The sequence below is a fragment of the Girardinichthys multiradiatus genome, chromosome 5 (genome assembly GCF_021462225.1).
Source record: "Girardinichthys multiradiatus isolate DD_20200921_A chromosome 5, DD_fGirMul_XY1, whole genome shotgun sequence".
In the NCBI taxonomy this organism is placed as follows: Eukaryota; Metazoa; Chordata; class Actinopteri; order Cyprinodontiformes; family Goodeidae; genus Girardinichthys; species Girardinichthys multiradiatus.
In genome coordinates, this window is record NC_061798.1 from 49,455,424 (window position 1) to 49,470,510 (window position 15,087).

At 40.9% G+C, this 15,087-nt stretch overlaps 1 protein-coding gene across 3 annotated transcripts in view; it reads right to left on the bottom strand.

Moving 5' to 3' along the window:
- The window catches only part of neurl1aa (neuralized E3 ubiquitin protein ligase 1Aa), a 116,785-nt gene that overhangs the window by 38,668 nt on the left and 63,030 nt on the right, over positions 1-15,087 (bottom strand). For all 3 annotated transcript variants that reach the window (XM_047365760.1, XM_047365762.1, XM_047365761.1), the window contains exons 2-3: positions 5,343-5,593; positions 4,923-5,244 (exon numbers count right to left, since the gene is read on the bottom strand). In XM_047365760.1, coding sequence (XP_047221716.1) covers positions 4,923-5,244; positions 5,343-5,593 — 573 coding nt within the window. The remainder of the gene's footprint in view (positions 1-4,922; positions 5,245-5,342; positions 5,594-15,087) is intronic.

Genomic DNA, 15,087 nt, shown 5'->3' on the forward strand with positions numbered 1-15,087 from the left:
GGGAAAATCCTGACGTCACGTTGCTGAAACCTGCCTGTTTCTGACTGTCTCTGGATTACTGGACTACCCCTGCCTGAAACCCTCCAGTGCTTTACCTTGGATTGTCTCCTGCTTCTGCATCTGGTTGGTGGAAATATTCTCTGTCCCCTGTTTGTTCCTGGAACCCCCAAGACCTCCTGTTGTCCACTTCCCCTTCCTCCCCAGCTGGATTTCAGTTCCCTGATAAACCTCCATTCCTGTCCTTCCTGTCTGACCGCTTCAGTGGAACCTCTTCTACCCAATTATTATTATTATTTTTTTATATTAAAACTTTTGGTTAACCATTCTCTTGTCTGGCTGCGTTTTGGGTTCTGGTTGAGTTGCTTCATCGTTACACATATATAATAAAAAGGTGCATTTGCAACATCTGTATGCTGTTGTTTTGTATTCTATTGAATGTTCAACAGAGAAACAGCCTGGGGGAAGAAACTGTCTCTGTGGCGGCTGGTTTTAGTGAACAGTGCTCTGTAGCGACGGCCTGAAGGTAAAGCTCTGAACAGTTTATGTGCAGGGTGTGTGGGGTCTGCAGAGATTTTAGCAGCTCTTTTCCTGACCCTAGACCTGTATAAGTCCAGGATGGAGGGAAGGTCAGCTCTGATTATTATCTCTGCAGTCCTGATTATTCGTTGCAGTCTGGACCTGTCCTGTTTTGTGGATGAGCCAAACCACACTGAGATGGATGAAGACAGGACAGACTGAATGATGGCAGTGTAGAAGATGACCAGCAGCTCCTGTGGAAGGTTGAACTTCTTGAGTTGCCTCAGGAAGTACAGCCTCTGTACTTTCGAACAGTATCTATGTGTGAAGACCATCTCAGGTCCTCAGAGATGGTGGTTCCTAAGAACCTGAAGTGGTCCACGGCCGATACAGTGTTGTTGAGGATGGTGAGAGGGTTGTATGGGGGTGGTGTTCTCCGAAGGTCCACCACCATTTCCACAGTCTTGAGTGGGTTGAGTTCAAGGTAGTTCTGACCGCACCAGTGTACCAGCCGATCCACCTGCTGTCTGTATGCAGACTCATCACCGTCCTGGATCAGTCCAATGACAGTGGTGTCAATTTGGATCATATCAGAATCAGAATCAGAATCAGCTTTATTGCCAAGATTGTACATACAAGCTAGGAATCTTACTCCTTCACACTTTGCTCTCTGGGTTTTTAAATACATTTATGCATATATCTTTATGTCCTTAAATATACATATATATAAAGGTGCATTTGCAACTTCAGTATGCAGTTGTTTGGTACTCTATTAAATGTTCATCAGAGAAACAGCCTGGGGGAAGAAACTGTCTTTGTGGCGGCTGCTTTTAGTAAGCAGTGCTCTGTAGCGGCAGCCTGAAGGTAAAGCTCTGAACAGTTTGTGTGCAGGGTGTGTGGGGTCGGCAGAGATTTTTGCAGCTCTTTTCCTGACTCTAGACCTGTACAAGTCCTAGATGGAGGGAAGGTCAGCCCTGATTATTCATTGCAGTCTGGACCTGTCCTGTTTTGTGGATGAGCCAAACCACACTGAGATGGATGGAGACAGGACAGACTGAATGATGGCAGTGTAGAAGATGACCAACAGCTCCTGTGGACGTTTGTTCTTCTTGAGTTGCCTCAGGAAGTACAGTCTCTGCTGGGCCTTCTTTTGAACAGTGTCTATGTGTGAAGACCATCTCAGGTCCTCAGAGATGGTGGTTCCTAAGAATCTGAAGTGCTCCACAGCTGACACGGTGTTGTTGAGGATGGTGAGGGGGGTGTATGAGGGTGGTGTTCTCCGAAAGTCCAGTACTTATTGATCTGGATCGGGAGAAGATGCTCCCCAGTCTCTCCTGCTGCTGTCAGTCCATCAGGAAGCTGTTTAATCCACTGACAGGTGGAGGCTGGGACGTTGAGCTGGGTGAGCTTCTGGTGGAGGATGTCTGGTATGATGGTGTTGAAGGCCGAGCTGAAGTCCACAAACAGGACCCTGGCGTAGGTCCCTGGGTGGTCGAGATGTCGCAGGATGAAGTGTAGACCTAAGTTAACAGCATCATCTGCCGACCTGTTTGCTCAGTAAGCAAATTGCAGGGGGTCCAGCAGGGGGCCTGTGATGTCTTTCAGGTGCTTCAACACCAGCCGCTCAAAGGATTTCATGACCACAGATGTCAGGGCTACAGGCCTGTAGTCATTTAATCCTACGATGGTGGGTTTCTTAGGAACCGGGATGATGGTGGATCGTTTGAGGCAGGAGGGGACCTCACATTTCTCCAGTGATTTGTTGAAGATCCTTGTGAAGATCGGAGCGAGTTGATTTGCACAGGCTTTCAGGCATGATGGGGAGATGTTATCAGGTCCTCCAGCTTTCTTTGTTTTCATGTGCTGAAAGAGCCTGTTTACATCTTCCTTGGAGATCTTTAGTGCAGGCAGAGGATCTGAAGGTAGGAGGTTGGTTACTTTATGGGAGGAATTTGTTCCTGAATGGGATGTGGAGGAGATGATTTGAGGTGTGAATGGCTTCTTGTCATGTCTGCAGTAGAAGCCATTCTGACGGTTGGCCAGGAGACGACTCTGTTCAGGATGGGTGGGGGGGCTCCTGTAGGCAGTCAGGTTTCTCAGACCAGCCCATACAGCTGAAGTGCCACCAGTAGAAAGGTTGTTCTTAAGCTTCTCACTGTAGCTTCTCTTAGCTGCTTTGATCTCCTTTGTTAGTTTATTCCTGGCCTGCCTGTACCGTGCCCAATCTCCACTGCTGTGAGCTTCTTCCTTTTCCCTGCGCGGGTTCCTGAGGTGTGGAGAAAACCATGGCTTGTTGTTCCCAAAGGTGCAGAAGGTCTTGGTCTGCACACACATGTCCTCACAGAAACTGATATATGATGTCACTACATCAGTTAGTTGGTTTAGGTCAGTGGCTGAAGTTTCAAAAACAGTCCAGCCTGTGCATTCAAGGCAGGCCTGTAGCATCTGCTTTGATTCCTCAGTCCACTTCTTAACAGTGTGAACCTTGGGTTTGGAAGCTCTTAGTTTCTGTCTGTAGGTTGGGATGAGGTGGATAAGACAATGATCCGAAAATCCCGGCAGCCCTGGTAACAGCATGATATGAGTCCTTTAAAGCTGTGTAACACAATGTTGTGTGCATTTCAATATTTTGAGCAAAACTGTGCTCTAACCCTGCTAATTGAACCTTCACACTCTGCTCTTACTGGTGCAATGTGAAATCAATGAAGACTGGCTACCAGGCTGGTCCAATTTAGCCATGAAACCTCCCACACTAAAATGACAGGTGTTTCAGTTTCATTGTCCAACCCCTACATACAGATAGATCCCTACAGATTTCCTTTGTTTTTTGGTCACAGTTAAATGTTTCAGATTGTCAGTCTTAACATTAGAGAAAAACAACCCGGGTAAATACAAAATGCTCCCATTTGTTAAATCACAATCTAACTGAGATCAACCTTCTATGGTTCAGTTTCATTGGCCACACCCAAGCCTGATGACTGGCCTCACCTGTAGAATCAAAAAAGTCCTTAAACAGAACTTGTCTGACAACATGAAATAGGCTAACAGACCTTGAAAAGCAACACACCATGCCTTGATATAAAGAAATTCAATCTGAAATATTTTTGTGTGTGACAAAAAAGCAAACACAGTAGGGGGTAAATACTTTTCAAAGCATTGTATGCTTCTTCAACAGCTTCTGCATATCAGATGCAACTAACAAACAAATACAATGCATTACAATGGATGTTATCAATAGAAAATTTGACCTCTGGTCCAAATTCACAGCAGTAGATAATGTATACATGAAAGCCTCTGCGATATGAATACTAAGATACACTGTAAAGCCCCTCCATGCTGGTTCTAAGTAAACACTGGAGCCGAATCGGTCAGATACAGCTCAGCTGCAGCTTCATGGAAGGTTTTACTGTACACAAGGATGGTCACTTCCAGAGAAGGATTTTCTTACTGTCAACATGAGAAGAGAAAAACATGCTTTGTCAACTGCAAAAATGTGGAAAATGGAAGCAACAAGGTGAGAGGTTACCTTTAAATATCATCAGACCTACACAGACTTGGAAAATAACAGATAATCAAAATCAGAATGAATACTAATTATTCAGGTTTCACAGCTCCAAACATGTCTTGCAGGTTACTTGATGGTATATTAGAGCCCCATGACTAAAACTTATCCAACATTCACAGATTGATTCTAACAATTAACAGCTAAGTCCAATATAATATTGGTTTACAGTTTCATAATTCACGTGTAGCTAAGCAAATCATGAAATTAAAATATAATTGCTGAACACGGAACTAGTTATTTCTCTTGTAATACTGGTTGATGCTGTGCTTGTTAAGCAGGATCAACAGTAGCTATCTTTATGACCGCAAAATGTTTTGCTCAAATTGAACGTAAATAAATAAATCTGAATACGCCGTTTCTGTGGGCGTAAAATCCAATAATCCGACCATGAACTGTGGTTACATTCACCATGCCTATTTCAGAATAGGATCACTTTGACATGTGCAGAATTGTCAAAAACAACCACGGAAGAAGTTGTACTTCTGCCTGTGCTGGAAAAAAAAACAAGAAACGGATGAGAGAGCAGAAAGAAATTAACATTCCTCCTCTTGGAGTCGCGAGCTGTATCATCATTTATGTCATGGTTGAAGCTAGAAAGTTGGTCATGAAAACAAGTTAAACTGGTCTCAGTCTAACCACTTTGGTGAAAAATCATGTTTATTTAGTCAAGGTTCAGTCTTTAGGAACTCAACCAGAAACACTAAAAGTAGGCTGAGAAGCCTGTCTTTCCCCAACATATAGTCTATCTTTTGTCAAAGACTAATGAGGGTTTGAGAACACCTAGAACAAAGATTTTTAGTTTGTAAAGTCTGTTTGCATGTATTGTTGTTGGCCAACTTACCTAGCAGCTGCACTCCACGGGTCAGCCCGTAAACATCAATGAGAGCCCAAAGGGGCTCAGCTATGCGGACTCCGCTGAAGAACAGCATAGGACTGGACTCGTTAATACGGTAGAAGACCCTGCCTTTCTTGTCAACCCAGAAGGCGATGACGTTTCCCTCATTGGCAAACTCTTCAGGCAGGGCTTTGGCCCAGAAGCCGCTCTGGGAGACCAGGTCGGGGCAGGCATACTTGGGCAGGGTCTCTGGGTTGATCCTGGAGGGGTCTTTGGAAGTGAAGCCTAGACGCAGAGCTCCACTCCAGCAGCACTGCTTTTTAGTGATCTGAGATAAGAATTACATTCATTCTTATTGATGCTTTTTATAAAAATATCTCTTTTGAACTTTCAACACAAATAGTTATAAAAGAGGTCAAACAATACCTTGAGGCGGACTTGCTCATACAGCGCAATGGGCCTGTTGCTGAAGGTGATGGCGTTGCAAAAACTGGCCTGCCTCTTGACGGTCTTCTGGGCCAGGTCCATGACTATTTGGGATCCCTTGGTGTTTGGATGGAAAAGTAGCGGGCTGACCGGAAAAGGTCCGCCAACACTGCCACACTGGATGGGCAGACACCTTTTGGGTTTGTGGTGACATCGGTGTGACGTGGACGGGAACGGGCCTCCAAGGGTGTCTGAGGCAAAAGAACCAGAACAAAAACAAAAGTTTTAAATATGAAATAAATAATTTGAACCAGGCTGTCAAGTTTGGTTTTTATTTTAAAATTTATCAAAATACAAGCAAAATCCAAAATGTTTTAGTTTTTACAAATCAAAAAGCATTTACAAACATTTTAAAAGCAGAATCACCTACATTGACGCAATTGGAGTCCCCCGAGGCGTACCCAATGAGTATAAATTGGCGGACCAAGTCTCAGCAGGCTTTGAAAACCTTCCCATTTTTGGAGCCTTTTTTCCGGTAACTCCCAATAAAAATGTGGACCGCATAAATTACATACAGGGGTTGGACAATGAAACTGAAACACCTGGTTTTAGACCACAATAATTTATTAGTATGGTGTAGGGCCTCCTTTTGCGGCCAGTACAGCATCAATTCGTCTTGGGAATGACATATACAAGTCCTGCACAGTGGTCAGAGGGATTTTAAGCCATTCTTCTTCCAGGATAGTGGCCAGGTCACTACGTGATACTGGTAGAGGAAAACGTTTCCTGACTCGCTCCTCCAAAACACCCCAAAGTGGCTCAATAATATTTAGATCTGGTGACTGTGCAGGCCATGGAAGATGTTCAACTTCACTTTCATGTTCATCAAATCTTGCTGTGTGTATTGTTGCATTGTCATCCTGATACACGGCACCGCCTTCAGGATACAATGTTTGAACCATTGGATGCACATGGTCCTCAAGAATGGTTCGGTAGTCCTTGGCAGTGACGCGCCCATCTAGCGCAAGTATTGGGCCAAGGGAATGCCATGATATGGCAGCCCAAACCATCACTGATCCACCCCCATGCTTCACTCTGGGCATGCAACAGTCTGGGTGGTACGCTTCTTTGGGGCTTCTCCACACCGTAACTCTCCCAGATGTGGGGAATACAGTAAAGGTGGACTTATCAGAGAACAATACATGTTTCACATTGTCCACAGCCCAAGATTTGCGCTCCTTGCACCATTGAAACCGACGTTTGGCAGTGGCATGAGTGACCAAAGGTTTGGCTATAGCAGCCTGGCCGTGTATATTGACCCTGTGGAGCTCCCGACAGACAGTTCTGGTGGAAACAGGAGAGTTGAGGTGCACATTTAATTCTGCTGTGATTTGGGCAGCCGTGGTTTTATGTTTTTTGGATAAAATCCGGGTTAGCACCAGAACATCCCTTTCAGACAGCTTCCTCTTGCGTCCGCAGTTAATCCTGTTGGATGTGGTTCGTCCTTCTTGGTGGTATTGCTGACATTACCCTGGATACTGTGGATCTTGATACATCACAAAGACTTGCTGTCTTGGTCACAGATGCGCCAGCAAGACGTGCACCAACAATTTGTCCTCTTTTGAACTCTGGTATGTCACCCATAATGTTGTGTGCATTTCAATATTTTGAGCAAAACTGTGCTCTTACCCTGCTAATTGAACCTTCACACTCTGCTCTTACTGGTACAATGTGCAATCAATGAAGACTGGCTACCAGGCTGGTCCAATTTAGCCATGAAACCTTCCACACTAAAATGACAGGTGTTTCAGTTTCATTGTCCAACCCCTGTACATTACAATGTTCTTCGAATGGCCAACCTCACTAGAGATGCTGTGGAGGGCCTAGCTGAACAAACTGGCCCCACATCCCTTATGGCAGTACAAAATAGGATGGCCCTGGACATGGTGTTAGCTGAAAAAGGGGTCGTATGTGCTATGTTTGGAGACATGTGTTGTACTTTCATACCCAATAAAACCGCCCCTGATGGTTCCTTCTCAAAAGCTTTAGAAGGGTTAAAAACACTTTCAGCCACTATGCATGAGTACTCAGGAATAGACAATCCGTTCGAAGACTGGATGACGGGCATGTTTGGACACTGGAAAGGGTTGATTATGTCATTGTTCATATCCATTGCTGTTTTCGTAGCTATTATGGTTACCTGTGGATGTTGCTGTGTACCATGTATAAGATCTTTGATTGTTCGCTTTATTACTACAACCATTGAAGGGAAAACCGCACCTCCTCCTTCCCATATGATGCCTTTGCTTGCGGTTGATGCTAACGAGGAGGAGGACGAAGAGTAACACGTAAGAGTAAGTCGCAGGGCTAATACTTTTTGAGTGATAATACTTTTTGAGTGCTAATACGTTTTTGTGTGCTAAACCTTGTCTGACATGTATTACTGTCTAGGGTGCAAATACTTTTGTAGGGTGTAAAAACTTTTGACAGTGTGAATACTTTTTGTAGGGTACTAAATGATTACTGTCTAGGGAACAGAAGGATGGTAGAATATTATATTGGCAAAATTTGATAGACTACGGAATAAAGCACGGATGGACACCCTCCAGCTAGAGGGGTCAATACTCCCTGTCAAGATTTAGAAGGTTGTAAGCATCCTTGGGACTACAAAGGCCCGACAGGCAATAGTCCCTGGGCACAGGGCGTGGCATTGGAGGCAGGGTCAAAAAGCATTATGACAAACATTTCCTTCTGCTCCACAGGTTGTAATGACTGCTAAACTCTTTTATTTAGCATCTCCAAGTAGTGGTGAAGTCACATAGGTGACTTCAAAAGGGGGAAATTGTGGAAATATATTATGTGTGTGCATTAATTATTATTATGTTCATAACCAGTGTGTTATTATTATGTTCATAAACAGTGTGGGAAATAAAATGTATAACCTGTGTCAGTATAAGACATTGTGGCCTGCAGAAGTGTTGTTGCACAAACTTGGCCTTGAGTGTGGTGAAGCAGAAAATACTGAAGAACTGTAGGGATAGGGAGAGGATGTGAAAAAACTGTAAACAGGGGCGCTGTTCATTTTCATGTGTTTTAATAAAAGCCATGTGCCCAGTGAGAAGCTCCGAAGTCGTCTCGGTGTGTGTCCCACAGAGAGCTTCTCTGGGCCAGGTACTTTGAATTCAATATAACGGTGTCTGAGTGTGTTATTTCAATGGGTGTGAATTCTTTCAGCTTACGGTGAATAAACAAACACGCAGAACACCCCTTGGGGGGGTGCTTCAACAATGTGAGGAGGAGAATTTTAAATTATATTCCGGATTTAACAAGGAGCCAATGAAGGGAAGCTAAAATAGGAGAAATATGATCTCTCTTTTTAATTTTCATCAGAACATTTGCTGCAGCATTTTGAATCAGCTGAAGGCTTTTAACTGCATTTTGTGGACATCCTGATAGTAAAGAATTACAATAGTCCAGCCTTGCAGTAACAAATGCATGGACTAGTTTTTCAGCGTCACTCCTGGACAGGATATTTCTAATTTTGGTAATGTTCCCGGAGGTGGAAGAACAAAGTCCTAGAAACCTGTTTAATATGGGATTTAAATGACATGTCCTGGTCAAAAATAACACCAGGTTTTTTACTTTATTATCAGAGGTCAGTTTAATGCCATCCAGGTTAAGTGATTGACTAAGCAGTTTTTTTTTTAAAGACTCCGGTCCAAAGACGACAACTTCTGTCTTGTCTGAATTTAGAAGCAGAAAATTTAAAGTCATCCAAGTTTTTATGTCTTCAAGACATGCTTGTAGTCTATCTAACTGGTTGGGCTCATCAGGATTCATGGATAAGTAAAGCTGAGAATCATCAGCGTAACAGTGAAAATGTATCCTATGCTGCCTCATAATTTGACCTATTAGAAGCATATATATTGTAAAGAGAATTGGCCCAAGTACTGAACCCTGTGGTACTCCACAATTAACCCTGGAGTTTAAAGATGATTTATCATTTACATGAACAAACTGGAATCTGTCAGACAAATAAGATTTAAACCAGCCTAGTGCTGTTCCCCTGATCCCTACAGCATATTCCAGCCTTTCTAAGAGAATATTATGGTCGACTGTATCAAATGCAGCACTGAGATCTAACAGAACCAGAACAGACACAAGTCCATTATCTGAGGCCATAAGAATATCATTAGTGACTTTCAGCAGAGCTGTTTCAGTGCTATGATGAGCTCTGAAACCTGACTGAAACTCTTCAAACAGGTCATTGCTGTATAAATGTTCACACATTTGATTAGCAACTATTTTCTCAAGAATTTCAGATAAGAATGGAAGCTTGGATATAGGTCTGTAATTTATTAACTCATCTCGATCAAGCGAAGGTTTCTTAAGTAAAGGTTTAATTACAGCTAACTTAAAAGCCTGTGGTTCTGATCCATTTACTAAGGATAAATTAATCATATCTAAAATGGGGCTGGTAATCAGAGGGAACACTTCCTTAAATAATTTGGTTGGGATTGGGTCTAACATACAAGTTGACGGTTTAGATGAAGCTAATATTTCTGATAACTCAGGAAGCTCCACAGGATCAGAACAGTCCAAACCCAGATCAGGTTCTACAGTTACTTCCAATGTTGTCTCACTTGCTGAGGATGAAGTAATCATCTTTGGGAATATGTCAAAGATTTTCTTTTTAATAGAATCAATTTTATTTAATAAAGTCATGACTGCTAAGAGCTAAGGGAATGGATGGCTCAACAGAGCTATGACTCTGTGTAAGTTTAGCAACTGTACTAAAGAGAAACCTAGGATTATTCTTGTTCTCTTCTATTAATGATGAGAAATAAGCTGTTCTAGCTTGGTGAAGTGTCTTTTTATACAACAGTAGGCTATTTTTCCAGATTAAGTAGGAATCCTCTAGATGTGTAGAGCGCCATTTTCTCTCCAATTTTCTAACATTGTGCTTTAAAGTACGCAGCTCTTAATTAAACCAGGGAGCCGGCCTCCTATTAATGATTACCTTCTTTTTCAAGGGGGCTGCATTGTCTAATGCATCACGCAATGATGAAGAAACACTATGAACAAAATAATCAATTTGTGAAGGGGAAGAAACAAAATTATTGCCCTCCACTGTGTTTTTCTGTGATAATGAGGATAAGATCAGGCCTTTAGAAGTTTAATCTGTCATAGAAGATGCAGCGCTCATGCAGCTGTTAGAAACACTGCACTGGGGCAAATCTTTGGAGCGTTTACCTTTCAGGTTTAAATAACTAAATTATATATCTGAATTTAGAGGAAGTCTCCTATTTCATTTCATCCTGGAATGTTAAATGACTCCTTGAATGATTTTTTTATTATATTATTCACAAATTAGAGAAAGAGAAACGCAGGTGTATTTTTATTTTATGTGATTGGCATGTTTCCTAATTTTGATCCCTTTTCAATGGTATCTGTAATGAGCAAAGTAGCAGTTTTTATAATATTATAAGTAATTGTGTTAAATCAGTGTGAAGTCAAAGGAAGCACAAAGCTACAAAATCTGTGTTTGAAAACGTTAAACATGATTTATTTTTTTTAATGGAGGCACCAAGACAGACCAGTCAGCTGACCAGTATATTCTTACTTCCCCGGTCAGTGAACACACCATGGCTAACTGAGTTTTTACTCTGTGAGGAGGACCCAGATTTAGGTGTTTTTAATGTAACGGTAATGTTTAAAAGTGAAAACTTGTTGAACAAATTTGCCACATTGTGGTTTATTTACCCGGTGGCAAATACACACACAAAAAAAGAAAATAAATATGATAATTCTAAGGAACCTAAAACAGGAAAGGTTCTGTATGATTTACCGCAGACAAAATCTGTACCGACACGTCAGATTCAGAGTTTCATAAAAACCCAAAAATCAGGGTCGGATTACAAAACTGTGATGGACATGCCTCTCATTTGACTCACTCCAAGTACAAATATAAAAAGATATTGTGACTCTAAGAAGAGTTTAGTCTATATTAAAAGTTCTCTCACTGCTCTGGATTATAGGCCTATTGAGGCTACCGTCATCCTGTTTTGTCTCTTTTTGATTGGTTAATTTCCATGTGATCGCTGTGTGGAAAACTGTCAGGTTTGACATTAACATGATGTTGAACTTGGATATCCCATAAAGCAGTCTTTTATTCTTCTCAATCAAACCTCTGTCAAAACTATTCCAGCACATGTTTGGATAACCATTTATGGGAAGAAGAAAATGTGGATCATAAATCAGAAAGATTAAATCAAAGATAATATGTTTCTTCTTTATTATTGTGAAGGCTGGGATTTTATTCCACTATTTCCAGCAGCTTGCCTACAAAAACAAAACTGGAGTAGAAAGAATCAAGGTTAAATTTTGGCGTTTATGGTTGTGTGGATTCAGTCCAGCCTTGGTCTGCTTATCACAGAGGACTACTTGATTTTAACAGACCATGAGCAGATAAGAATAAGCACGGTGGTTGGAGCAGATGTCCTGTGGAGACCTGATAAGACCACGGTGCCAACGGTCTCAGAATACAGCTTGCTTTGTGTCCTCTCCTTCTCTTTGTCCTCCTGTGTTTATGTAGTAATGGCCCTTTCCAGGTTTACACCCCGTAACCATGTCTACATTCCAATCTGGCCCCAAAATAATAATAATTAAAAAAAACACCACTGAAGCCTTTTGTCTTAAGTAGAGCCAACAAGGAGCTGTATGCATGGACTGAATGTGGTGGGCACACGTGGTCGCAGCGCGGGCAGATTGAGCTGAATGCATTAGCGGCCTCTAAAGAGGCGCAGCTGCTGTGGAGGAAAACAGGCTATGTGTGAATTCGTGTTCCTTAGCAACCGTCTCGTATCTGAACGTCTCAATTGGTTCGCTCCGCAGCCATCAGTTAGGACACAGATGCCTTTTGTTTACTCGCACCATGAAAATATATTTATAGACCCATAATCTGGTCATCTGCAGATTCTCTGCCTGTTTTTCATGGAGTCTGGTCAACAGAAGCAGGACCACTTTACAGAGCAGAAGCATCTCCTTTAATCAGTTTATAATATTTTACTTTTAATCAACCAAAGACACATTCTAAATGACTGTGGCAGATTTATTCATGAGTACATAAACATAATTAGTTGTACACTAACAATTAGTCTATGTAAAAAAACTCTTGTGGGACCAAAAAAAGCAGAATTGCAGAACTGAGCCTTGTTTCCCAACGTAGGGGTTGGGGTTCCCCTAAGGGTCCTGAAATATCAAGTAAGCGGTCTTTAAATGATCTCTAAAAATAAACCAGATTTAAAAACTATGGATTATACAGTTGCTTAGGTGGTTTCTAAATTATTAGGTCCTCAAATACAAAGATTAAAAGAAGTTTATTGTCACTATAATTTAAGATTTTCCTAGTTGACTGGTTAATGTCGTTCTCTAAACAACACTCAACACACACCGGATGCAACTCCTGCCTGTTGTGGGTCTCATTGTTACTAATGGTGGTCTTGTAGTGTCGTTAGAAAATGTAATAATGATTTGGGAGTGATGGAAGAAGCTGCAGCCCTGGATGAAGACGATTAACAGAACTGGGCTGAGCACATGACCCCACGCTACTCCTGTGTTAAGGATTCTCCTGGGCATCTTCTAGCTACTTGACATACTATGGTCTGTTGGTGATAAAAATCCCTAATCTATAATCAAAGGAAAGTGGGGAAACCAATTTATCAGGATTTTTGTAGGCAGAGCATTTATCCTGTATTTGTTTGTTCCATGTATGACTGATATTTAAGTGAATTAATAACAATGCTTGTGTTCTTCAACCAAGAATAGCTGGGGTCACAGACATTATTTAGTGAGTTAGAAGCCAAAATGTATTTGAACATTCTGGCTCAGAAATATATTTGTTTGAGGAAAAACTTTTGCTTACTTTTCTGGGAAAACAGCCCCAATGGTGTTCTTTGAGGACCCTTTATGCTGCCGTTATTCTTAAACATGTGACGTCTTTCAGATACCAGAGTGGACAATTAATCAGCAAACATTATGTTTAAATAAAATCCAGATTTTATTCAAGTACAGCATCACGTTCAGTCATCTGAAAATGAGTAAGATCAAAAATATTCTTAATTAACTGATGTGGTAATGTTGGTAACTGATCAACATTTAAAAACTTTTAAAAAAAAGACTATAAATGTGACCTAGTTCTTGTTGGAAGGTTGAATTTGACTAACTTTAAAGTGATGAACTATGAACATGAACTGGTTTAGTTTTAAGGTGAATTTAGGACTAGTTCAATAGAGAACTTGCTTAACATAGGCAGCCAGAACTAGCCGGGTTAAGAATAAAAACAAAAGGGCAGGCTTGGACTGATATTTCTATCAAATACTAGACACATGCTGCTCAGGGGATCTAAAAGCAAATAAAAAAATGATAGAATAGTCCACATCATCAGGACATTGTAGTCAGTTATGGTTTTCCTTTAGCAGCTAAACAAAGTCCATTCATCACTGCTTAGCACTTGTTTAAGTGTAACTTACTGAGAATGTGACCTAAAAATAACAGAAAAAAGCTCCAAAAAGACCTAAAATGTAATAAAAGTTGCAAACATATTACTTGCAAATGAGTTTTATAGGAATGTAAAATGAAACAAAAATTATATAATAAAAAGGTTAAATTTGATGAATGAAAATGCAGTGTGATTATAAATGAATGAAAATTTAGAATGTATGTGGTGAATAACTTGCACTAAATCTCAAACACCAACTGATGTTTCAGAGATTAGGACTAATGTATATAGAGAATAGAACTAGAACTATCTCCTCGAGATCTGCTCTGAAACTAAACTTATTTAATATCAGTGTACACTTGATTTATAACACTAAATGCTCATGAAATTCACAATAAATATAAACAGCAAGAATCTGATCATAGCATTTAAGTCTGCAACTGTCTGTAATTGCAGAAAAAGCCACACTGCATCATTGAACAATTTGTACTAGGTCCTTTATACAGAAAATTATGCAACTAACAACAGCACACCTTAAAGTCTGCAAACCTGAGGCTTTGTGTTAAATACTCGGTGATTGAAAAGAAAGCTGAGTCGAAGGTTACACCAATGGGACCATGAGTTTTCTACCCTTTAAACAAGGATTTCACTTTCCCCTTTTGTTAAGTTGGAAAAAGTGGTCAGCCATCCAACCCTTAATACAATCTGTGCACCAGTGTAATGTGTACTTTAAAAACATCTTAGGACTTAGAAGAACAGAATAGAGAAATATACCTGAATATCATCTGCATATAAATGATATAAAATATCCTTAAATATGCTTAAGATTTGCTGGGAGTGGGAGCAAATATAATCAAAATAGTAAGGCCCCAAACACAACTTTGTGGTAAACAGTACTCATGAGAAGTGGCAGAAGACCTAAACTTAGACCCAAAACAACAAGGACTGAAGAAAATCTCTCCAAAGCAGAATTCCAAACACCCACCAGTTTATTAAAATAAAGAGCATAATGTGCTGGCTAACATCAAAAGCTGAGAACAGATCCAATATCAGAGGAACAGAATATGTCTTCTTATCAAAAAGTAATTGGAGACTCAGAAGAGCTGCTTCATCAGAATGAGCTCCATGAAATTATCCTGAATGCTAGAACAGCTGTAAGGTGCAAGGCCAGTCTTTTCCAAACTCGTTAGGACAAAGACTAAACCATGGTGCTCATTTAAAACTTTTCATTTAAAATTGGATTGT